Here is a 26372-nt window from a genome sequence, read left to right as displayed (position 1 = left end):
TTCACTGTCTTCAAAATATGGAAATAAATAAATGATTAGAAAATGTAGCTCAGATTATTAACCGTCTGATATGAGAATAATGAGCTGATTGGAAGTGGCAATAGAGCATTTTACTGAGCGTCCATGTCAAAGCAGAATTCATATATTCTGCAAAAAGCTTTGAAAGCCCTTTTCATACAAGGGACCTGCAACATTACTGGACAATCACATAGTTAACTGCAACAACTATGAGGCCAATTGGAAAAAGATCCAGTGTTTTTGGATATGTCATAATATCATATGTGAAATTGTGACGTACGCGTCAGGTAGGTTTGATAAAGGTAACTGCTGTTTTAATAACAAGGTTCACCAGTGGGTTATGACTTTCAGGGCTGAGTGTTTTTTAAATCCAGAGGTATACCTTCCATCTTTTGTAAATGAATATACAAACTTGGCAGGTGAATCCCAGAGTCAGCAGCAGGGCTGCGCTGCTACAGCAAAAATTAATGCCATAGCCATCCACTACATGTTATTCTTCTCAAGCCTTTTATGAAATTTTCTCTGCAACAGTTCACAGGACAGAATGGCCGAGGCCTTGATCCCTTCCTTGATTACTTTATTGAATAGTTAATGGTGCAGAGAGACAGGATGGAGGAGAGCTGGAAGATGGATGATGGTCATCATCAAATATAATCTAAATCAAACGCAGGATAGCAGGGGGACAGCGTACACACCTTATCCAACCAGGCCACCAGGAAGGCCCTGACCTTTCCCACTGTAAAGATGGATTTATAGTTCTGGATTCAGGAGTTACAGCATTGAAGTTGACCCTATAAGTACACTGTCAACACCTGGGAAGCGTATGTGTTCTCCAACATGTTGGTCAGTCGACAGTGGTGATAGCGTAGATACCGTTAGGAAAGTAAAAGAGAAGACTCAGTAGTTTTTGCCTTTCTTGCATTGGCATTTGCACAATGAAATTCCTGCTTATGTCGATCATCGTAACATTCAACATAAATATGACCATTCCACAGCATTAGCTTTCAGTACAGTAATGAGACATAGCAGTTTCATTCCATTATAGTGCACTGAGTAGAGCACAAACCTCCGCCAAGGCCCAACAGTTCCCTTAAGAAACCTCATTTAAATTCACTAGATCCAGATTTTCATTTGAATCTCTACCAAATTGCACACACTCATAAATATCAGTCCCCTAAACATGGCTGATGGTTTTTCATCAATATAAATGAACTATTCTCTAAGAAATGAACAAAGATGTTGAAAGATGTCTTATCTAGCAATGTTAAAGAAAGTGAAAATGTATTTGTGGATCCGCCCCCTGATCCAGACCCGTACTACATTTTAATGGGCTCTTCCTTGGATCATGCCTCACCCCTCCACAAAAGCTCATGCGGAAATTGGTTAAGTAGTTTTTGCGTAATCCTGCAAACTAACAAACAAAACATAATCGCCTTGGCAGAAGTAATTTTATGGGTGACCTCTTTTTAAGAAAGGTAGATGACACAATCACTGTTTGGATTATAAGCACAATATGACCTGTGTGGATGCTGAATTATAAATCAACCATGAAAATAACAGCACTTTGAAATGACCAAACCAGAAACTAACATTAGTGCAAACGTGTAGAGTGGGGATGTATAAATTGAAGCCTCAGAAAAATGTCTATCTGGGGTACAGTTGTGTTACTGTTATACTGCTCCTCACACCACCAACACAATAAACGTAACTCAAAGTAAGCTGACCTCTTTGCATTACAAAACGTGTAGCATGCCGACATTATTTGGTGAATTTGGTTGTTGTGACATAATCATCACATAGCTTATATTCTGGCTGGATGCACCTCTGTGTTGTCACCGTCCACGTAGCCTATTACCTTTTCTATTACTCAGTTGATTAATTCTCAAACTCTGTGTCTAAACAGGGAAATATGAACTTTACATAAGCCGTGGAGGGGAATTAATTAAATCCCAATCATTTTCACAGTCACAGTGGCTGCCCTCTAAAGCAGCTTGAGTGACAAGAGTGTTTTTGAGGGGGATTTATAAGTCTTCTGTACCAGAGTGCATGGCGGAGATGGAAGGCGAGGTTGACTTGAAGTGATTTTTTTTATAGGAATGTTCCCTTCATTCATTCACATTCACAGATATGGGATGAGAGGAAATTTACCAGAACAATAAACTTTTGAAATTGAATTCTGTATCACCTAGACAATATTTTTGATCAAGGCCAGGCACACCCAGACAGAAACACAGAGTGGGGGAGAGAAGCCGAAAGTGGAAGACAGACAGAGGGGAAGCAGGTTTTAGCAGCACGGAAAAAAGAGGTGAAACTACCAGGACAAGGTCAGACGGCAAATACTAACTTCCCTCCACTAGCACAGAGTGACAGACTGACAGAGGCAAGGGCGACCTCGAAGAAAGCAGAGGAAGAAAACAAAAATATTTGGAGTAAGAGACAATAAGAGAAATTGTGCAGGTCGAAGAAGGTTGGCACATATTTCATCTTCTTTTTTTGTGGTACATTGAATAATAAAGCATGTTAACATTTGAAAGCGTTGGGAGGAATAATAAGAAGCGTGAGGCATGTAGAGCCCGGAACCCCTGACTGGCCAAGAACAAATGGCAGGGGAGCAGGTCAGGGTCTGGGAAAGAATAGGGATTAACTCGTGAATAACAGCATCAGCCATGCTTCAGAAGTCAGACCTTGCTCCCTTCCTCACGCTTCTACACAAACCTGCCAATCAGCTCCAAGAAATACGAATGGAGAAAGAGGGAAGGTGAAAGACAGATGAGGGGGAATCAAATATGCAGCCTGCTTCTCTACCACTGCTGCTGGTTTTATGACACCATGACAGCAACACCAGCAGACACCAAAAAATACACACAGCTTATTTCCTGGAAGCAGACAGAGAGGCAGGTAGATAAGCGGGCTAAGACGTTAAAACTGTATGCATGTGCGACTGGGAGGGCTGGGATGTTGTGTGGGTGAGCGTGTACACGGGTTTATTCGTTTGGAGTTTCATTTGGGCGCGAGTGTTCACTGGTTAACTGTGTGTGTGAGTGTGTGTGTGTGTGTGTGTGTGTGTGTGTGTGTGTGTGTGTGTGTGTGTGTGTGTGTGAGATAGTCAGGAAGCGCTGGCAGCTCTTCAGGCATGGATGCATGACAATGACTGCAGTGACAAGAGGGATCACGGGTGTGTGGAGGGGAAATGGAACATGAAGAACAAAACAAACAGGCAGAGGGGTGTGTGTGTGTGTGTGTGTGTGTGTGTGTGTGTGGAGGGTTGAACTGATGGCCCTGCTTTGCAGAGACGGATAATACGTCAGCCGGCACTGGGTGTCAAAGCGTGTTTTTGATAGTTGTGTGTGTGTGTGTGTGTGTGTGTGTGTGTGTGTGTGTGTGTGTGTGTGTGTGTGTGTGTGTGTGTGTGTGTGTGTGTGTGTGTCTGTGTGAGGGAGAGAGACAGAGTGAGCCCGCACGCTTTCATCAAGACTCAAAATGACATCACAAAGTGAAAGTGTGCCATGCGAGGCGCTGCGAGGCCCAATCCCGTGCTCACCTAACCTTCAAATGACATTAGGCATGCCGTCAACATGTGATGAGTCACTGCCAAGCTGATGTGATTTATTCAATCCTGCCGAATAGCTCGGATCGCAGGATACAAATCACTTAGATGGAAGCCACGGAGGGGAGGGGGCAGGGGGGGGTGTCGGCAAATGCGTGTGTGTGTGTGTGTTCTCCGTTTGTTTTGATTGTTTCCATCAGTGCATTTGTCTGTGCGTGGCTCCCATGTGCGCGCCCGTGTGTTGGATTACGTTCCAGCTGAGGAAGCTGCAGGATGTCGGCCACTCACGTCCTCTTAAACAAAGTTGTCTACACAGGGAGAGGCTGTAAAAACCCTGTGGAGCTGTTGAGATTTCTCGCTCTTCCATGAGGCGTGTTTTTGTTTGAATCTCTCCGCCCACTGTGACCCGAGGGCCTCGATTTCTATCTTACAATTAATGCCCAGTGTATTTACTGCTGGTGGTAAGTGGCCCTAACGAGAGAGAGGAAAATGAACGGTCGCTAAGGGCTTAATCACACAGAATAAAAGAAACAACACTTGATAATACCGGAGTGATGCCTCTGTGCTCCACATCCTCCCCGTCACCTGCGTGTCTAATTCTGATCAGCTCCATCAACTAAAGGGAATACTTGGATCGAGATTAAACATTACATTACCAAGGACGGATGCCTCGCAAATTACGGAGGTGAATTAATGTAGCGAAGGACACATTACAGGTTTCAGAGACGGTTATGAGACACAGCAATCTGAGTCATATGGCTTTTTAACACACGAACCAAAACCAGGCAGCGTCCACTGATGATCATTAGCTCTAATTATGGTCAATTGATAGTCGCTCTTTCACATCCCTGTTCTCCACAGAGACTTTAGTAATACATTGACTGATACCATATATGAGTAACAAACAACTTGAATTGTTTATTACCCAATTTGAATTACCCGACCACATCTTCCTTCTCTGCCGTCTCAAAAATATGATTAATAAAATCAACGCATCACTCAAGAAGCAAAACAAAATCTGAAATTAGCCTCAAAGTTGTCATATCCAGAAATAGGCCTGACAGAAACCCCCCCCTTTTACTGGAGACGGGAAGCTGTGTGAGGACGTTGATGAGCGTCTTGAGATGATTCAGGTGAAACAGATTAGGCAGGGGAGCAGTCTGGCAAATCGTTAGTCAGAGATGTCAAGAAACGCAGATAAATGAAGTGTCAGCAGAGGAGCGAGACGGGAGGAGGGGACGCTGTGAGAAGAGAGGGGCAAACAAGGGAGAGAACAGAGAGATGGAGACGGAGGAGGGAGCAGGAGGGAATCATATAAGAAAAATGAATGCGTGTAAGCCTTAACAATTTGTAAGGCAATGGTGGGATTTCTAGAGGAATAAACTCCACTGATTACGATTTGCAGTGGAGTTATACATCACAGGCAATTATGTTCACCGCACGTTTCTTTTGATTCATCAGTGAATCACAACTACATCATCTAATGCTAGCTCATGCATAGTTAATCACAAGACGGTCTCTTAAGAAAGTCGTGTATTTATCATTACTTTTAATAAAGCTGCGTGATTGATGGTTTCCAGTTGCAGCTTAAATGCTTCACAAATTATTTATAAAGGTACTGTGAGTAATTCTCACACATTGCACATTAGACAGTGTGTCTGTTTCATCTTCTAAACTGCCTTTGATATGAGTACAATCTACTTTGTGCAACTATGTGTCATCATTTATGAAGCAATCTGGTGTCTGACATGCTTTCCCTGCTTTTGAAGTGTCTCCAATGTTTTGTGTAAGTGCTGTAATTACAGTCGGACGGGCGCCGACGGACGACGTGAAATGTGAAAAGTTTTATACCAGATTCAAACCTGGGACATTTTAATTTTATGTTATTTCAATGGTAAATGGACTGAATTTCTACAGCACCTTTCCAGTTTTCTCGAAGCACTCAAAAATGCTTTCACGGTACGAGTCCAATTCACCTATTCGTGCATTTATTCATAGACCATTTGTAAATGCAGTGCTCTTGCTATCACACACATTCATTAGGTGTCGGGCATTTAAGATTCAGTATCTTGCCAATTTAGGCTTCACATACTTCCTGAGCCATATAAAGTACGGGACTTGTGCTGTATAGAGCTTGTGGCCGATGAGACTGGAAAAGCACTACATAAATACAGTCTATTTATCATATCGTAAAATTAAAATGTTCCAGGTTTGAATCTGGTATAAAAATCTGTATTTCCTGTTATTCCTCTCCTTGACTCACCCACCCGGTTCTCCTGCCTGATAAATAAGAAATACACAAGCTCATAAAAGCTTATATATGAGCTTGTGTATATGATTATGCCAGCACATCTACAGTGTGTCTATACGGAACTCTAGTTAATAATCAGGATAAATGTATGCGCATTAAAAATGTTGCACTTAATCTACATTCACCATTTTATTAAGGACCTACCATTAGCTCATCCCAGCAAGAGGGAAAAGAAAAATACACAACCTGCGATTCAACAACAACGAAAATAAACAAAGGTGAGACGACAGTATGAGCGGAGCTGGAGGTCAAACTATGCACATGAGGTCAAACGCAATAAGCAGACAAATTGAATTAGCCAGGTAATGTGTGGTAATAGCACAATGAATTATATGAGTCATTGCCAGAAACAGTTTCCTGCTGTAGGACATTATATTGTGCAGTATGTGTTTCTAATGCTGCGGCTACCCATTGCAATGCAAATCATAATCATAAAATCTCACAGTATGTGCTTGTCTAACCCTCTGGGTTAAACACTCACTTGTTCCATCATGCAAACTAAACCATAAACTGAAAAGTCTTGACAGCAATTTGGGTGAATTAGATGCTCTTTTGATCAGAATCCACAGTGAGGGTTCCCACCCTGAAGACACATCAGATGGTTATTGACTCTAATTTGAACCTCAAAGTAGAACTTATTTTACCTGTATATCAATTTCTTTAGGCCCCAAGTTTTAATGATAACAATCTATCAATTCATTATTAGAGACTATGGTAAACATACTGTATCTAAAAAAAAAAAGTTAAAATTGAAGCAGACAGAAGTCAGACTTATGTAAGCAACGAAAGAATCATAAGCTATGAAATAGAAATTATTCATGGTGCCTACTGTCTTTTAAAAGTACAAGAAAATACAATCTAATGCAACCACTACAAGGATAAATAAGAAAGTTTCTGTGTGGCAGAGGCGGTCTCCATACAGAGCTCCGTTTGAAACTGAACACAAGTCAAACTAAAGTCGAAGTAAAAACAAAAATCTCTCAGCAAAGATGATTTCTTACAGACGCCACACTGACAAAACCCACCAGGCAAACTGCTGCTGCCTCCCATCAATACACTGTAAAACATTGTGTGTTAAGAGAAAGACAAACACATGCAGTCTGCTGCTCATTTCACATCCATCACGTGTAACTGCTTTTTTTTTTTAAACATCACAGGATATGCAAATTCTTACGTGTTACAGGATTCATTTTGCTACAGAGCATTTTCCTATGTCGTTAAATTGACCAGGTTCATAAAAAGGACGGTCAGGAATAAGTAAATGTATCAGGTCACAGGTCGTCTGATGTAAAAGCTCCTTCCAGGTGGAAAGGTGAGGGAGTAGGAGATAAGTGTAACAGTTAAATTGACTTAAGAAAGGTTATTTGCTCCCTGAGGATAATGGAAATATCTGCACTGGAACACCTGTTACTGTTAAAAGTGCACATGTATGCACCCACCCACCCACTCACCCACCCACACACCCACACACACACACACACACACACACACACACACACACACACACACACACACACACACACACATACACACACACACACACACACACACACACACACTTGCTTCCTCTATCAGGAGGTCTCCTGAAAGGTTTTGAGAAAACATATTACCTCAATAAATTTGCCGCTTAATCCCGAAGCCCTTACTTAAAATGTCATTCATAGCACATTTTAAAAAGCCAATATCTACTCACCACTGTGCCGATAGGGGGCTACGCTAGTGGACTTAGCCACATGATGGTGTGTCCGAGAGTCCATGAATATATCAGAGGACATTTAGCCTAAAACACGGTGTAAATGACACTGTTTCAAGTCGAATATGTATGTTGGAACTTGCGGACACTTGGATGACACCACACGAGCAGTACGGAGGCATGTTATGATTTTTCTGTTGTTTTATCACATCTGAAGAAGGACTCGCCATTAAACTTCAATTGTATTGGAATCTGCTGCAGCGCTGTTTACCCCTGAGACTCCTGAAGTGTTTTGTGGACTCAAACACTTCACCCACCCCTTCATCAGCATAGTGGTGAGTAGATAATGAGTGAATTCTTCGGCTGAACTGTCCCTTTAAGGTAACGTTCGGGGAGGAGGTAAAGAGCTGAAGTCATGATGTCAACTCCAGGTTACCCTCTGTTTCACTAGCTTCTGTAACTCAATGCAATCTGTCATTCATGATTTATTTCATCAGTCTTTTGAAAAAAACAGAAAAGGACTCATTATACTCACATTTGAAACCATGTGTCCTAGAAATTATGTTTATATCCAACTAAGCAGCAACAGCAAATAGATTTTGAAGGAAACCTAATCGCAATCTGGATTACATTCTGAGGCAATTTTATTAGAAGATGAGGAGGTGGCTGGGTGGATGTCAGGCAGAAAAATGTTTAACCGGATATTGTGCTGTTCGATAAGACGACAAAACCGAGTACAACCCTGCGCAATATCACTAAAATTCTAAATTTCAAAAGAACATGTTTTTGTATTCAGAATTATCATAATACAGAAGTATAGGTAATGTTATATAATGTATAGACTTAATTGAAAATAGGGGCCCAAAACGCAGATCCATAACCAAACCTCCATGCAACAAACGTGAATACACATGTGATCACTGCCACAAATATGATGAACCTACTCTTGTGATTTCCATGTAAGGTTAATTGCATGAATTGTAATAAATAACCTGTGACCACCACAGTCAATTTTAGCGAGGGTTGTGTCTAATGCAGCGTAGCTCGGTGGAAATGCCTGAATAAATAAGAAACCAGTATGTCTATCGCAGATAGAAAATGTAATTCATTCAAAGTAAAATGTTTTACAAAACGTCTCTGAGGCACAGCAAGAAGTCAAAACCCAAAAGTCAAACACTCCAAAGTCTGGATGAATGGTGCGTTGGAAGTTTGGAGGTCGTTCACTTTCTCCGGGTTCAGATGTCGAAGTGTCCTTGGCTAAGACACTGAACCCTAAATTGCCCCTGTTGGCTGTGCTGTCAGTGTGTGATAGAAAAATGATATATATATAAAGAGAGTAGTTTGTGTAGTTATTGATACAAGATAAGCACTTTACAAATGCTGTCAATTCACCATGAAAAACTACAAGCACGGCACAGCAGGAACTTGTTCCACCATAACTTGATTTCGCTGATATCCCTATTTAATCAATGCTCTCCCTCTTCTTAACTTATTTCTGGCTAAATAAACAGCACACTAACCAGCTTAACAAGGCTCACATCCAAAATCAAATGATGCCATTATACATGAATGCCATGTATCGATTATTGCTGCTTAGAAATCAGATGCTTGTCTGAAGAGCCTGCTTTTTAACAACTGCGTAAAAAATTATGTCACAGTTATTTCTGTAAAACTGCATATTTGTCTCATAAAGATTGCAATGAAAGCTAATGAAAATACTGCTGCTTTTTGATTGAGAACCCCAGTCTCAAACTCCTGATTAAACCACTGAGCACCATCACCATGTACCTTTACTTTTCTCTGCACTCAGAGGACATCACATAACATCCTGCTTTAGCACTGAATGTTCTAGGTGTTTTATGGCATTTGAACAAATGGCAGAATGCTGTCATTTCTCTGCACAAGACGGTCACATGAAATGACGCTCTGCACTTTAATGAGAGGATGAAAAACAGATCCAAGCTTTTAAAGCATTATCTCCATTTTCAGAAATGCACTTTTAGTTTGGTCGGAAAATGAGCTCCCTGTGAAACCGTCCATTGTCCACTCCTCTTTTGTGTTCAGGTGCATTTGTACATATGTACGTGTGTGTGTGTGTGTGTGTGTGTGTGTGTGAGCGACATTCACAAGCAGAACCTTTTCAAAACAGAATTAATGGGATGAATTACTTACTATGGCAAGTAAGGAGACAACAGCTCTTCTATGTTCTACTCACAGCTCTTGCATTAAGTCCCAGGCTGGTGGACAGACACACTGCTGACCATTTGAACACTAGCCGGAGCTATTAACGCTGCTGCTGCCGCTGAGCAATGGCCGGATTTATAAGAAAATGGTGGTGATGGTACAGCAGGAGAGCAAATACGATGTCATCATCTATCTACCAGGAATCTGTGTGCTATATGCGGTGTCGTCCAACTGAGCTGCTGCAGCGACACCAGGGAGGAGCGATGAGGACGCTTATGTAGGCGCAGACACAAAGAGGAGACAAACAGGTTAAAGAAAAGGTAGAAGAGAAAAGAGCGGTACAATAAGAGAAGTGAACATGTCAAGGGCTGTGGAGGAAAACAGGAAGATGGCAGCAGCCCACTCTTAATGAGCCATAAATCAGCTTGATATGAATCCTCTCTACAGCACTATTAGAGCAAAGTGTTCCAAAGCTCATTAATTTCCATTAGGGAGCGGCTATCTGGTGAGTTTACTACAGCATCAAATTTTCTCCTATCTTTATGATCTTACAATAACTCTCACATATCCCCTGGCCTCTGTGGGCCTCAACTCCATTACGCTCACATTCGTGGTAAATACCTGTCTTATCTAGCGGGGACATTCAATTCCATCCTAATGCAGCAAAGTAACTGATATAAAGTAATATGTAAAACACTCCTAATTTACAAAATATAGGATTAGTGACAGCTTTCCATATAAACACTTAAGAGGTTGGACAAACACTGCAGAGGTGACTTGTGTTTATATAGCTGCTGGAGATGGAGCATTTAAGACGTGGCTGTGAGATATCTCGGTTGTACTGATTCAGCTGCTGGTCTGCTGCTGCTGCTGCTGCTGCTTTGAAAGCAACTTAGTAAAGAATCAGTGCTTTTTAGCTGCCCCTCTCAGCTCTTTCTCTTTCTGCCTCTGTCACCGCTTTTCAACTCACTGCCACTGTAAACAATATAAAACCCCCGGGGACGAAGCATCGTTTACAAAGCTACATTAACTTTAACTAACCACAGGGAGCCAGTAGATTTAAGAAAGTGTGCACTCAACAATACAGGATGTAATGTGAATATGGTGAAATCAGTGATAAAACAGGGTGATATACGTCGTATGAAGACTTCCCCAAACGTTAAATATTATGTAAGAGTTCCAGGCTAAGAACTGAAAGAAACCAAAACTAGGAGTTGCACACTGTGCTAATTAACATGAGGATTTTAGACTGTAAATAAAGATGGTTGACGCATCTGAAGCCAAAATATCCCGGATACGAAGCTGCCATGTTGCGCATTAGTGAGTCGATACACGTGCTCTACCTATCGCGAGTCAGTCTCAGCTGTCAATAATGACCTTTTACCCTGTTTTTGGCATCAGATTATTATTTAAACCAAACCTACCAGAAGAATGAGCACTTGAAAATACGTGTGATTTATAATGCAACATTTTTTTATTGGACTTTTAAGTTTGGTCCATGACCCATAGGCAGGATTTATGACCCACCAGGTGGCAATTGAGATGCTTGAGTAAATGAGAAAGAAAGAAAGAAAGAAAGAAAGAAAGAAGGAAAGAAAGTAACAAAGTAAGAAAGTGAGAAAGAAAGAAGAAACGAAGGAATGAGAGAAAGAAAGAAACACCCACAGCCAGAAGTGAGCGCTGACTCTCGAGACAATGACTTCATGACTAATTCAATCAGAGCTTGGCAGCCGTTCAACAGTCATAATTATAAGCAAAAGGGCAGCAAAAAAACGACAACAGCAATAATACCAATGAATAAATGCGAAGCTATTAAATGATCATTATTATTCATTTATTTGGTCCTGAGTTCCAGGGGCAAGCGAACAGCGATCAGAACCACTGAAGACACTACACCACACTCAGCATGTCTCTAATTTGAAGTCACATGCACTGAGGTAGAAAATCGACTATGCTATAAAGACGCAATGCTATAATTCCTTTCTGTTTAACTCCATCCATTTGGCCATTCATTCAAGTGAGTACCAATTAACGTGCACTATTCGTATACACTACATGGGCACAGCATTAGAGTACTGATGTGCCTTTGTAGGTGTGGAATCAATATTGCCTCTAAATGCCCACAGCATCGCCCATTGCCTTACCAGGGAGGTGAAGATGTAAGTGTAGTAGACAGACAGCATTCCCAGCTCTGATGCCTGCAGAGGAAAAAGACAAGAAGGGGCAAGAGGTGAAATAGACAGAAAAATGTACGAGAAAGAAAGTTCAAAATGCTCGAAACAGGGTTTGAACAAAAAAAAAAAAAGAGATGTTTAAAGGGAAGTCAGAGAACCCGAGGGGAGATGGGAGACTAAAATAAATATAGGGGTGGGGAGAGATGGGGGGAGGGGAGAAATTGAGAGGTCAGTGATTCAGTGTAACTCCACTCTCCACAGAAAACAGATCAAATCCACATCTTGATGGGACCAGGCACATTCTTATCTGACGCCGGCTCTCAATGGAGCGTTTAATTTCTGTGGTGCATTAGTATGCCACCCGTCACTCTGACTTACAATTTGATTAAATCAAAGTCACAGCGAGGAGCAGTTGTGAAGGACAGGGTGAACTTTTCTGAGTTTAATTTCATTAAACACATTAGCAAAATGGAAAATCATCGAGCTATGGACTTCTGTTAAATCACGCCGCAATACACACAATGATTGAAATCAATAAATATCGTGAAGATACACCAAACTAAAGAGAATGTTTCAATCTCTTTTTCCTGAGTATTTCTTCTCAAAAATCATTATTTAATCCAGCGTGAAATTCTGCACGAGGATGAATTCATCCATATCCACCCAAAGTACCTTTTTCACACCTGACTGAACCCGATTGTACACATTTCCATCAGCAACAGATTCTACACTGACATTATTCCACAGGTGTGTATCATCAGAGTTTCAAACGCATGTGTTTGGCTGTAGTATCTGAAAAAAGTGTAACCTCACACTGTACGTCACTCAGCTGCTGACAATCCACCCAACTGTTCTGCAGCTGCATGAATAATAAAACACCAACACATAGAAAAGCACTAATTGCAACCAGAATGACTGGTTGTGGCTTCTCCCCTGTTGTTCTTTATTGTGTTGAACAGTGAAGAGAAAAGTGTTTTTGCGGAATATTACGATGTCACAGTACAGTTGACCTTTTTTTCTAAAAAAAAATGTAACTTCATTATTTTCTAATTTTATCAAAACAAAATCATGTTTTGTGAGACCACAGGGACATTAAACTATCACCCCCCAAATTCTGAGACTGAGATATTGAATTAACAAGAACAGGACAGATGGACGGATTGACGGACAACCCCAAAAACAAGGTCACTGACGCTGGTGTGGAGGCGTCAAAGAATAAAAACATCTTTCATTATTGAGCTCTGAATGAGGTCTTCATAGAGCTTTCTCCATTAAGTGTTTTGAGCACATCATTACTCTGAAACTACTATAAGCATGGCAACTGTGAAAAGAGCTTATTACGCTTCATGGAAGTTGTTAGCATCTGCCCTGGGATTACACACAGTAACTAAATCTAGCTAATGGCACTGGGCGGCCGAGATATTTCTTACCGATCGTGGAGAATATAAAAAGGAATATTTAAAAGAGGTGATTCTTTGCCTCGAACACTATCAAACAGAAACTGACATTATAACCTCTCCCTCCTTTGGTTGCTACCCACGTCCCATTGAGGAGAGACAGTACGACCCAAACAAGCAGCAGATGGAAAATATCCTATTGGTCTTCTTTCACCGCATTCGCAATGAGCTTCCCTGCCCACTGTTTGATCTGCTCGCTGCTCTGCTGCAGCTGTTTGTCAGAGTGCACGCAGTTTGCACCACCCCTATACGCTCACTATCCTCCCCACTCTGCTTCTGTGCAGCTGTGCACAACAGTGGAGGCCTGACTGAATGAGATTACATTGAAAACTAGCGCGGCTGACCTAAGCCCCTCTGAATGGAAAAAAAAACTCAGAGTGTGAGACCTTTGTCTGAAAAGGGTTTCGATGGAAGATGTAAACAGACAAATAAGGGGCGAATGTCTTGCGTGACAAAGGAAGATCGTGTCCCTGCAGACAGGCCGGACGCTCTTGTTATCGCCGCAAACTGTTAATACGCCAGCACGCAGCTTCGATATGTTTGGCAACTCGGCGCTCCGCATGAGGGACGGGGCTGCCAACTTTGGGCCACCCTCAGTGCAGGACTGTCTCCTGACGGACAGAGAGACAAACAGAGTGACACATAAAAGAGACAAAAGGAGCGAGAGATGGAGGGATTGGTAAGGGAGAACGCGCAGGGAGACAGGTGTGAAGAAACACGGTTGCGCCGTCTTCTCTGCATTTGGTCACAGAACAAAGAATGAGTGGGAGATTAACTCCATATTGAAACCGAAGACACAGACGGAGGCAGAAGGGGGAGCAGAGGAGAGACGTCCCACTGTGGGCTTCCTGCTGCTCTGTGGCCCAGGGTTGCCATGGCGACTAGATGGCCACTGATGGCAGCACGCACACTTGATTGAGGTGAGCGTTCAAGATTTAAAACAACTGTGCGCTACAGGGAGAGAGAGAGAGAGAGAGAGTGTGTACAACCCATTTCTATCTCCCAAGTTATTGTCACCTCCAGTCTAATCATCTGTCCATCGACTTCTAGAAATAATGAGGTGTGTATTAATTACTAAGAAACCATATGCTGCTGCCAAACATCCTCGCTTCCCCTGCTCCTACAGTCACCTTTATGGACGCCATAAAGGCTCAAACAAACAGTAAGTGTCCAATCAGGAGAAGCTCCAGCATTATGTTGAGGTCGGACTGTGTCTGTCATGTTATGTTATGGAGAAGTAACGCTCACTAGCATTGTCTATCGTTATATTTCTACGCAACAGGAAAAGTGAACCAACAGATGGGTAATAGCTGAGAAGGACATCAAATTATCGGTGTACTCGATTTGCTCCACCGACTTATAGAGCAGCTTGTTTTCATCCATAACATCAACTGTAGCCTATGAGGAAGACCAAGGGCCTCCTTCATTTTACGAGTCTGTTTTTACACACATTAATCCACTTAACTGTGCAGAGTTCTCACTTATTGACGATGAATTATTGCAACACATCTTCTTTTAAAGCTGTCATCCATATCATTTAATGGCACAGGTTTATATGACAAGGTTGATTGATAGGCTGTACAACCCTTTCTCTTTAAAAGCTGTAGAAGTGGTGTGAGTCAGTGTGTGTGTGTGTGTGTGTGTGTGTGTGTGTGTGTGTGTGTGTGTGTGTGTGTGTGCTACGGCTTGGATTTAACGTCAGAGTTGAACAATGCGACACCCACAGTTTTTTTTTTTGTTTTACATATGGTCATCTCACACTATCATTTTGATTTCTAGAAATAAAGCTCAAGTTTATTATTGTAAAAGAAGTAATAGCAACTATTTTAAATCTATATAAAGTACTGGTTATGTGCGCACTGCAGAATATATTGTATCATACAACTTGGAGTCGTATTTTTCTTGTTTGATAACTGTGAAGCTGTGTTGGACAATTATCACAGAGTTTGAACTATTTTTTAACAAAAACTTTTTCAGAGTCTGTTACCTAGAGACCGGGATTTTGCAGTTCACTCTCGTCAGATATTTGAGTGCAATGTAATTCCCAGTTTGCCAATATGTTGTATCTCAAATGATGTGTCAAACTTAGAAATAACAAAACAGAAAATGTGAAAAACAATTTTCCCCCAAACATGAATTATTGCTAAGATCCATGTCGCTCATCAGGGTTGCTACTACTGAAAGCTGATTCGTGCTTCTGAGTGGAAGCTAGGCCGTAGGTACGCACGTGACCTGCGCACGGGGCCGAGCAGTCCTAGTTGTGCGTAGGTGTGTGTGAGTCATGCTGCAATTACACAGCCGGAATGCTAGTGGCGGTAGAGTTTCTCTGCTGATGTTGAGTGTTTCAAATTATATGGCGTCTCTGTTTACTTCAGAACGATGGCGAGTGTTGGAGCAGATCGAGTTGGAGTTGGAGCTGATAGATGTTGAAGAGCAATTACTTTTTCTTAAAGACCTGCAACAGGTCTGCTGGAAATGCGATGCTACCAAATAGACCAATCACAGCTCTTGCGGACCTGCGTAGCCTCGGTGTGTGGTTACATTTTTGGGGAGGTGCACGTCAGGGTACATTTGCTAATTAACCTACAATATGGGGCAGACTTCTGCTCCCGAAACACATGTAAGCCAGGCCTATACCTCATGGTCATTCTTTTTGTGAGCCAATTAACACAATCTTTTTCTTTTTTAAGATATGTAAGAGGTTGTGTCATTTTAACAAAAACAAGAAACTACAGGTGATTCTAGGTTATATTCACCCACCATGTTTTCCAACACTATATTTCAAACTGTGTAGGAGATACGACCTGTATCTCTACGGATCAAAACTGAAGACTAACTAACTTCTTCTCCCAGTTAAAAAATCCGTTCTTCACATATACAATTACTTGAACACTTTTTTTTTGCCACAGGCATTTTTCTGTTACTTTTCCTTTTCAGGAGTTATGAGAATTATATAAATCTGGGTCTTGGGAATTAAAAAAAAGCATAAAGTTGAGGCTGTATAGATGGAGACATGGAAGAAGTTATCAGTGCACATAAAACATGGCTATCATGTGACCCATACTAACCCGTTCCAAAATGATATGTGACATGGTGGCGTTGGCATCGACTATGATGGTAGCGGTCTTGTCATCTCGTATCTCCTTCAGGAGCGGGGTCGGGTCCTGGCTGTCGTCAAGCATACGCACTGACAGAGTCTCCTTGGAGATGAGGAATCGCCTGAGGAGCTGCTCCAGGTTCAATAAGCCTGCCGGTAAAACACACACACACAGACGCACACATGAGGGGGTTACTTGTAATGAAGGGAAGACTCTTCCAAGGAGACGGAGCGTAGCTGTTATAGTCTTTTTCAAAGTTTAAGTTGAAGTCAAGAAAGTAGATGGGACATGCAGCATAAACTTAATCGAGGTTCATTGTCCTCAATTGCAAAGAAATGGGCCTCTCGCTTGCTTTTTTACCACATTTAAAAACAACGAATCCTTGTAGAGCAACTAAACTGTTTACCTTTAATTACAATTATTGTAAAGCCATCAAACATAAAGAGGCATTCCAGCGACTTCTCTTGTAATACGACCTGTGGTAATAGACCATTCGACTCTGGTGAGGTAAGTGGGATTTGGCCTAATTAAGGCATAGCTGACTTAATCAAAAGGCTCCCGGCAGCAGCTTACCAGTCTCTGCGTATATTAACACACCCTGAGAGGTTAATTGGGCTAATTTTCCATACAGGACTTTAAACTCATTTGTAATGTCTGTTACAGTGAGAAAAACACAACCTGAACAAAACCTCAGTGTGACGGCATTACAGTTACATTGGCTTCACCGTAGGGCTCCAACTCATCTCCCTCATAAAACACCTCGTGCTGTTGGCAGGGAGGAGGACATCACTTTGAGGGGAAGGATTTGCATCGCAGAGCCCCTACCGACTATTTCACATTATGACTTAAATATGAAATGACACTCAAGACTCTGTTGTCAATTATATGTGATTTTTACCATGGCGACAGCACAGCCGTTCATCTGTCACACAGAGACCAATTTTGTTGCAGAAATTTGAAGTTGTCAAACGAACTCCTTCAGCTTCACCACAGCACATTAACACAAGCTATATTACTTTGCCAGTCATGTCTAATAGCTTCTGTAATTATGTCTCAGTGTCTGCACGTCTTTACGCCGGTGCGGCAGAATATCAGAGTGTGTGTCTGGATTCCTGTACCCGACTACCTGTGTGTGTGTGTGCACCCAGGAGACATCACTCCTGACTGCTGCTTGCTTGCCTGCCCGTGTCTCAAACCTGTCAGATCAGCTTCCTCTGTAGTATAACACAGAATAAATCTGATGAGCTTGAAATAGCTTCTGCTAAACTGCCCTCCTTGTCTGCCTCCTGCATGCACTCTCCCTAGCTTCTTGCAGGGCATCGAATACAATTTCACGTCGTGTCCATGACATTAGATGGTGCGCTGTACTAGATGTGGCTGGCTGAACCTCACACACACACACACCTACACACACACACACACCTACACCCACACACACCTACACCCACACACACCACACCCACACACACCCACACACACACCCCACACCCACACACACCTACACCCACACACACCTACACCCACACCCACACAGAAGAAAAGCTAAAATTCTCTTTAATGTTCTGGCTGTATTGGATTCAAAGGGGAGTCGATTTGATTTTCACCGGGGTGCCTTTTACAGGAGCCCTGTTGCTCCCTCACGGTTTGCTCCTGGTCAACCAGTTAAAATCAAATCAAAAACACGCAGCTCAATGAAAAATGTGCTGTTTTTCAGGTATTCTGGTAAACAGAGAAAACAAAGTCTGTGGGACTGTGGGACTGTGTGTGTTTGTGTTTGTGTGTGTGTGTTTGTGTATGTGAAGTCATTTTTGTCACCTCATTAGGTTGTTTTCCAGTAGAAACACTGACCTTGTCCGGACCAGCAGACCTCAGAGGACCCGAAGCCTGGTCCTAATGAGGGAAAACTTAATTTCTGTGGACCTGGGTAAGGTCAATGTGAATTGTAGCTAGGTTTAGTACAGGGTTAGGGATAAATCGGTCGTGGCTAAGGTCAATGCGAAGTCCTAATAATGATATTTGAGCAAACCTGTGTGTTTGATTAATTGTATTTTATGTCTCTACCAGGAACGATCAGGTTCATATTTTCTTTAGAATATTGTTAATTAATTAATTTCTTCACATTAAATACACCTGTCAATATAAACTGGATAATATACATTTCAGCAGTATCCTTTCAATGTATTTTCATCTGTAATTGCTGTTTAAGAGGTTATCATTGTTACAGGCCATGTTGAATGTATTGGACATTAGATTCATGAACACCAGTGGCACTTGTAATATATATATCTAATTGACACTGACCTCATTATCAACGTATTGCTTCCCTGCAGCTGAAACAGAGCTGTGTTAATTTACTGCTAATGGAGATCAGAACATGTCATATTGCTGTTGCTTCATATTAAAGGTCTTTAGCTGTTTGGTTAGTAACACCCTCTGGAAAGCGATAATGAACTTGAATGGTACTCAGTGGTGCTGTCGCCTAGGCCTGACAGTCCCCTTACGTTCAATCAAGCTGCACCAAATTTCACACATTTATAGAAATCAGTCAACTAAATATGTCAAAATTTTCCTCAAGATTCATGGGATATTCCTTGAGAAATCAGTGAAATTGTTGAAAAACGCCTATATCTCACAACGTTGGAGAAAATGAAACAAACCCAAATTGAGTGGGTACTTCCCCGACACATATCACATCCGTTTTGTGGTAATCTATCCAGTAGTTTTTGTGTAATCTTTCTAACAAACAAACCGAAATACAAACAAACCGGTTGATGGGTGAAAATATAACTTCCTTGGCCGAGTAACTATGAGATTCCAGGTGATGCCAGAACTCATGGTTTAACTTTCACCTTGCTGCAGTTATGCACAGTACAGACGTTCTCCAGGACCCCTTGACATCTCTGTTGGGTTTGATACGGATACAACAAAGAAAGCCTCGGAGTATACCCAACCAAACACATCAAGTTACTATTTATAAGTTTAAGACAAGGCTAGGAGCACATAGTGTGAGTCTATAGGGAATTCTTTATATCAAACAGGGTCCTCACAAGTCTGGAAATAAACATTCCTGAGTGTGTTAGTGAGACTTAAGTTCCTCATTGGCATTGACGACACGTGGCTCCGAATCTCTCTCAGGCACAGAGATAAAGGTGAGAGCTGACATTCAACTTAGGCAGCCGCTCATTTACCTTTCACACACTGTCACCACAAGGTGCCTGCACACACACACACACACACACACACACACACACACACACACACACACACACACACACACACACACACACACACACACACACACACACACACACACACACACACACACACACACACACACACACACACACACACACACACACAAACACAAAATACCCCAGTGTAAAAACATCAACCTGTGAATAAAACACAGCTTTCCTTTACAGGTGTTGGTGGATGATGTATAACGGAACCTTCAGTCACAGACGAAGCTTTAAACACAAACTCAAGAGCCCCGATGACAGCCGCCCATTACGATGACTCATAATTTAGCCTTGAGCACAGAGTGAGACCTGGTTTTATGACTTTAACAGCGTTGGGCCATCACTTTTAAAAAATGCTGAAGAAAAGATCATGTGTCAAAACATTTCCAGTATGTCTGAGCATATTATTCCATTAACTCAAATATCAATAAAAGTGGAACCATCGATACTGGCTGTAATCCATCTGCCGGAGCGCGATGGTGCTGATTGGATGTGCTGCTGCTGATCAATCCTGGTTTCTCTGCTGTTTTTTTTCTATCCTTCTTCACGAAGCAGAAACTATTCTTCTCTGGTTGGGTGAGATTTTACTTGACTGGCTTTTTATCTTTAGAGGCAATTTAACAGTGACTTAAAATACAGAGGGAGGCAGGAATACAAAAATCTTCCTGTTGGATTTAAAGTCAAAATGTGACAAGGCAGGTTTCTATTCAACTATTCTAAAAGTGCATTTATGCAAAAAAAAAAGGAAAACAACAAATGCAAAATGTGCAAAAATATTTTGACACATGGCGACCAAAGTGTGTTGAAAGCAAAGTGAGCAAACAAATCTCAGATCTCTGTGAAGCATTGAGACGACAACTTTATTGGTTTAAATTGCATCCATTTTTTGATAATCTTTTTTGGAGGCATTTTGCCTTTATTGATAGGAAAGCACAAGAGTGACATGGGGAGAGAGAGAGTGGGGGAAGGCACCCAGCGCAGGGCCGAGGCAGAACCGGACTCAAGGTCGCTGCAGGAGGACTCACGCCTCCATATGCTGGGCGCCCATGCTACCTGAGGTCTGGTGCTCTTTTTATTACATTTCTAGTTGTGCCTCTTCCTCTGCAACAGTCTAACGGCAGTCATTTGGACAATGGAAGCCACCAGCTGTTTGTTTTGAGGTGCTCATCTCCTAATATTTACAGTCATGAATTGATTCTCTGGAAATTCCAAGTTTTTCCCCACATGCTCAGCGTTCAATTGAAACGTTGATGTTTTATTGTCGCAGGTGAGAAATCAGCCAAATCCCCTTTGGTCTTTTTTCTAATTATACAATAAGGATTAGAAAAAGGCTTTTGCATTTCACTGAAGCAAAGACAGATACCACAAACCCCACCCACCCTTCACAAGTGCAAACTCTCATTCATCTGAGTCATTTTAGATTTTTCACATAAAGCAACACAAACAACTACTCTCTCCACCACCCTCAGGATCCTTTGTAGCCACGCAAAAATTGCTGTCGTCAAAATCATCCCTTGTAATTACTATGTTGCTGTCATTCTTACACCTTCGTATACATTCCTGTTCACCAGCCACTGAAGCATCTCCTCCATCTAACGCTGATTACAGGTTAGCGATGGCAGCACCACCCTTTTCCACTGTAGCTGCAGTGGAACAAGTCAGGGAGCTAAAAGGGCAAACTTTGCCCCCCTACTGTGCCAAAGGTGGAAAAGTGTTCAGCAGGCATTTGAGACCTACTGTTTTTGTCGAACTTAGAAATTCTGTACCTGCACTGCAGCTCCGGTTAAATTACAGAGCACCAATCATCTCACTGATTAAAGTGCACCGCTGTAAGCCTGTGAGTGCCGTATGCATGTGCACACGTGAAACATGCAAATTCTGCACGTGCGTTTCTCTGTGCATGAACTCATTTACCAAAGGCTACTGCCACCTGACATGTGGGGCCACCCGGCTGCCATGAATATTAAACCACATGGACAATATTGTGTCTGGAGTTAAAGTACGGCAGCTGCTACTGCACACACTGCCGTTGATAGTGGAGGTTAGCTAGATTAATGTCTGTCCTGGCGTGCACCATGCCTTTGGGCACAGATTCCTTTACACTGCTGCCTCCTCAGCCATGGCTGGAAAATATTCATGAATTGGCCACGGTCTATTAGGCTGTCACTGGCTTGGGTGATTAATGGGGCCGGCACATGTGGACGAGCCACCGACAGCAGGCTGCCAACCGACCAACTGACTGCCTGAGCTGACGGGGGTGGGGGGGTGGAGCTGGAGCCAAAGTCGAATGGGTCCCAGCTGATGCGTCTGCAGAACGCAAATCTTTGCAACAATTTACTCAAAACAAGCACATACATATTCAGGCCTGCTTTATTTTCTATCCAATGAATGAGGGTCACATGTGAGTGTGCTATCAATACCTCTACATCATTTCCTGGACTGTCTCCCTGACGTTGATGGTGTATAATGCCAGCAGGGTAACTTTCTCCCATTCCCTCACCCCAATCATTACATTTCACCTCCCCCCCATCTGCCAAATAGCATCCTTTCCTCTCCAATTTTCGACCTCCCTTGGCCTCCTCCGTCTAACCCTCATCTTCCCCCATTTCTTTTCATTTCATTTAATTTCCTCTCTAGTCGTCCAGTCGACTGACACAGAATAAGAAACCTCCCCGCTGACCCCGCGCACCCACACACAACCGCAGAGATGGAGAAAAGTAATGTTTAAATGAGTTTCTTTTCTCCAAACCCACCAATATTAAAGTCAGGGCGCCTAAAAGGATGACTTGTTATCACAGTTCTCCACAGAGCTGTATTCATCAACTCTCTGTGGAATAAATGTCACCGGAACAGAAACTGAGCCCTGAATAAGAAAATGACTGACAGGTACAAGAACACCTAGAAGGGAAAAAACAACTAATGATACTTTTCTGACCCCAGCAGGGCTTTGGGTTAAAACACTTTTACATATAAAGCATTTTATTTTAGTATTTAATTAATCAATCCCAATAGTTTCTACATGCATTCAGTTTCTACATGCATCCATGTCTACATGATTACTTGACAGGTATCCTTACAATTTCATTAATTTGCTATAACTGAATTACTGTTGTAAAAGTTTTTTAAAAAGTCTGGCTTCACAGATGAGACATGGTGCTTTAAGGGTCAAATCTTAAAGGTTATGAATGAAAGGTAAAGACCAAAGTAGCGACCATGAGACAGTCAAAGAGGAAATTGAAAGGCAGAAGAAGTCAGAATTGAGATGGATGGGGTGGGCGGCTCGCAGTGGCTCGTTGCCATGTCTGGGCTGTTTGACACATAGTTGATGTCTCAAGCGTATTTCCTTTCTTCAAAGCCTTGTGCTGATTAGGAAAAAGGTTAGCCGGTGCCACTCAGGGTCACGATGCCTTTGTCTGGGGAGTTGTAATTACCGCTCGCTAGACTACAAGAGGGTGGGAATGGGCCACGATTTAATCTTCTTCTTCCCTATTTACGAAAATAACTTTCCTGGAGGAGATTTTAGGGCTTTTTTTAAGGTCATTTAGTTTACTATCTTTAGAATCTAATGAGTGCCTTTGACAAAGAGGCAGTCAGATCTCTGGCAGATATAGAGCCGCAAACACCATCCTCATTCCCTTTTGTCTGTCTTAAAGATGTGTTTTCCCCATCAGAGATCGAAGGTAGATTATACAAGGCCCCCTGCAACTTACTATATCGTTATTTTAATTGAAGGATGATGATGACATTGAGAAAGAGGAAGCATTTCGCAGTAAAAGTAATTTATTTTGGGGATGCAGACGTCAGGCAGACTGCAGTATGAAGGAGTTATAGTTGTGGAGTGCAGCAGCTGCCACAGAGGGGAGTGTATCACAGGGTGAGATGTTGATAAGCACTGCATCTGTTGTCAGAACCCAGTCGGTGTGCCACGCGAGAAGCTTATGCGTGCTAACACGTGTTAAAGAATAGCAGACATTTAACGAAAAATGCTCGCACTTTGTTGGCAGATGTAGGCAGCGCGGCGTGTGAGCATTCTCCGCAGGTGTGCATGGCTGCGTGTTTTCACTGTGAGGGTGTGAATGTGCTACTCACAGTCAGCCTGAGCACAGATGAGGCAGGCGGTGGTGCTGTTAAAGAAGGTGAGAAGACCAGCCACTGCCAGGCTGATGTCAGTGTTGGTTGGCCTCATGTCCAGAGTGGTGAACCGGGGGAACTGGACCTTCAGGATATCCTCTGGAGCCACCTTGACGTAGGGCACCTGCACGGATGATATCGATGTCAGAACAGATGTTGCATTTTTTAACAATTTGCACTCGATTTTGACGTTCCACATTCATGTTTAAAAATGCAGCAGGCATCTGAAGACAGGGCAACCTTGAAAGATAGAGGGAATGAGGAAAGACTAGAGGAAATGTGTGTGAAAGGCAGAATAAAAATAGTAAGAAACACCAGTAGAAAGAATAGCTCAGAGCCATATCGGTTTATGATAAATTGTAAGTGAGGATAATGTGTGCATATTCAGAACAGACATTTTTCAGTGACATGGCATTTATGGCACTAATGTTAAGCACAAGTATGTAAAAACTTATTTTGTTCCACCCACACAAACAAGAGGAATCGTCAGGATGACACCTCCTCACCCGCTGTTACAAAACATTTGTTTATCCTCACTGTGCAGCTCTACTGTGAGTTTCATGTGACACAAAAACAAGAGAGCGCACAGACACACTAATATCAAAGCACTTTTACCAAACATCTGGAGTAGGGTTATTACACAAGGTGATAAAAAGAGCTGTTTTCATGTTTTCATTGCTGTCTGTCTGCACAATTACTCAAACACTACTCAACTGATTTCCATTAAATTTTGTGGAGGGGTGGCGCATGACCCAAAGAGGAATCCATTAAATTTTGGATAGACGGGCTGATCCAGGATTTTTCTTTTCACTTATATGGTGAGATAGGGCATTAGCCTGAGTGGAGCTATGCACTCTCAAAGTGCCCTTCTAGTAACAAGTAGAAAGATTTTCTGTTATCTTCAGTCAACCAGAAAAGTCAAAACCTAATGAAACTGTTAGGAATACCATTAAACTCTGTTACGCCGAGTGTGGGTACATCCACATCGGAAAGACAGTGCAGTTCATTTTATACAAAGTCCTGCAACACTAGAATAAAAGTTATTGGACAATCAGATGTAAGCTTAAATAAAAGTATCTTATTTAATCACACAAAACACACGAACAAATCCAAGTATGTCCGATGCTTCAATCATCTTCACTTCTAACTTGTGTCAGGATTTTCCTTCTTTGGCTCCAATTCATCTAAACAGTAAACATTAACTAAATCAGGCTGAGATCGTGTGACTAACCTGACCAGTCAAGAATGTTACACCATAAAGATTGAGCATCCAGCTCACATCAGCTAATGGCTCAGCTGATTCCCTCCCATGCATTCAATTGGCAAAGCTATTCCTGCTTCCATTGCAAGCCACAATGTAAACCGCCTCCACACCAGCACCTCCTTTTGATACTGAATCTGACCTCATCGATGTCATGTGTTGTCAGTGATGCCTGCTCTGTTCTGTGCTGAGGGTCGTGCTCTCCCTGCCTCACAATCCACGAAGGCTCTTTAAAGGGCGAGTCCTCCCTACCTCAGGCTTTCTGCGTATCCATGTGGAAGGGTATAGGGAGGTGTGTCCCAGAACAGGGCCATACCACCAAATATAAGTTATTGCAATTATTGAAATCAAATTTAATTTTGACTTAAGTGGTTCTAACTGAAATGCACTATTAGGGAGGATTATTGTGAACTGTGTGTCAAAATATCCTTTAATTTCTATTAGATCCCTAAAAGCACAAATCCAAAAACAACAGAAAACACATCACAGTCCAGACTGCAAAGTACAGCGGAAAAGCACATCCTCACACACTCAATAATAAACAAGACACTTAGACAGAAAATAAGCACAAAAGAGCATTAACATATTAACTCGAGTGCATGTGTATTGTCGGTATTTGGAACAATGATCAGACACAAGGTATCAGTACAACAAAGCCAGCCAAGCGTTTAGTACGAATCAATAAATACACAATTCTTTTATCCCAGCCCCAGTGAGGTATACAATTTTCAGCGGCATTGATTTCTGCGCTTTCACAGTGTTGATTCGCTGTAGCTTTATAAATATCTCTATTCCTCAGCTGCCTCTGATGAATTTATCATACCAGCCCCACTTTACTAACAGGTAAGTCGAACACAGGATCATCTCCACTGTCAGGAGGAAGGTTAAGTACACCGCAGCTAACCTTACAGCCTCCGTGTGTCCCTGAACACAGCATCCAATCCAGATTAAACCTCCTTACAAATCTGCTCAACTTCGCGAAAAATCTAACATTACATTCCACCTCTGTGGCGGGACAGAACAGTGGGGCACTGAAAAAAGGGGGCGAGAGGGAGAGTACCTCCGAGTGGGGCAGGTGTCGGTTCGGTCGGCTGGCATAGCATTGCGATAGAGTGCAGTGGGGCTTGAAGGGGATCCAGTCGGACATGCCGGGTCCGAGAGCAGGGACAGCGAAGTGAGGCTCTACATCATGGCAGATTGCCTGTCTGTATGGTTCCCAGTGCCCATACATTGCTTTCCCCACTCGTCCCCATATCCCC

General features: G+C 42.3%; 1 protein-coding gene across 1 annotated transcript in view; it reads right to left on the bottom strand.

Moving 5' to 3' along the window:
* The window catches only part of grik4 (glutamate receptor, ionotropic, kainate 4), a 155131-nt gene that overhangs the window by 69764 nt on the left and 58995 nt on the right, over window positions 1-26372 (bottom strand). Inside the window, exons 4-6 of the mRNA XM_047339706.1 lie at window positions 23811-23976; window positions 16453-16631; window positions 11898-11951 (exon numbers count right to left, since the gene is read on the bottom strand). Coding sequence (XP_047195662.1) covers window positions 11898-11951; window positions 16453-16631; window positions 23811-23976 — 399 coding nt within the window. The remainder of the gene's footprint in view (window positions 1-11897; window positions 11952-16452; window positions 16632-23810; window positions 23977-26372) is intronic.

Source organism: Hippoglossus stenolepis, chromosome 4 (genome assembly GCF_022539355.2).
Source record: "Hippoglossus stenolepis isolate QCI-W04-F060 chromosome 4, HSTE1.2, whole genome shotgun sequence".
In the NCBI taxonomy this organism is placed as follows: Eukaryota; Metazoa; Chordata; class Actinopteri; order Pleuronectiformes; family Pleuronectidae; genus Hippoglossus; species Hippoglossus stenolepis.
Note: the sequence above shows the minus strand (reverse complement) of the source record. Positions and strands in the feature narration are given on the sequence as shown.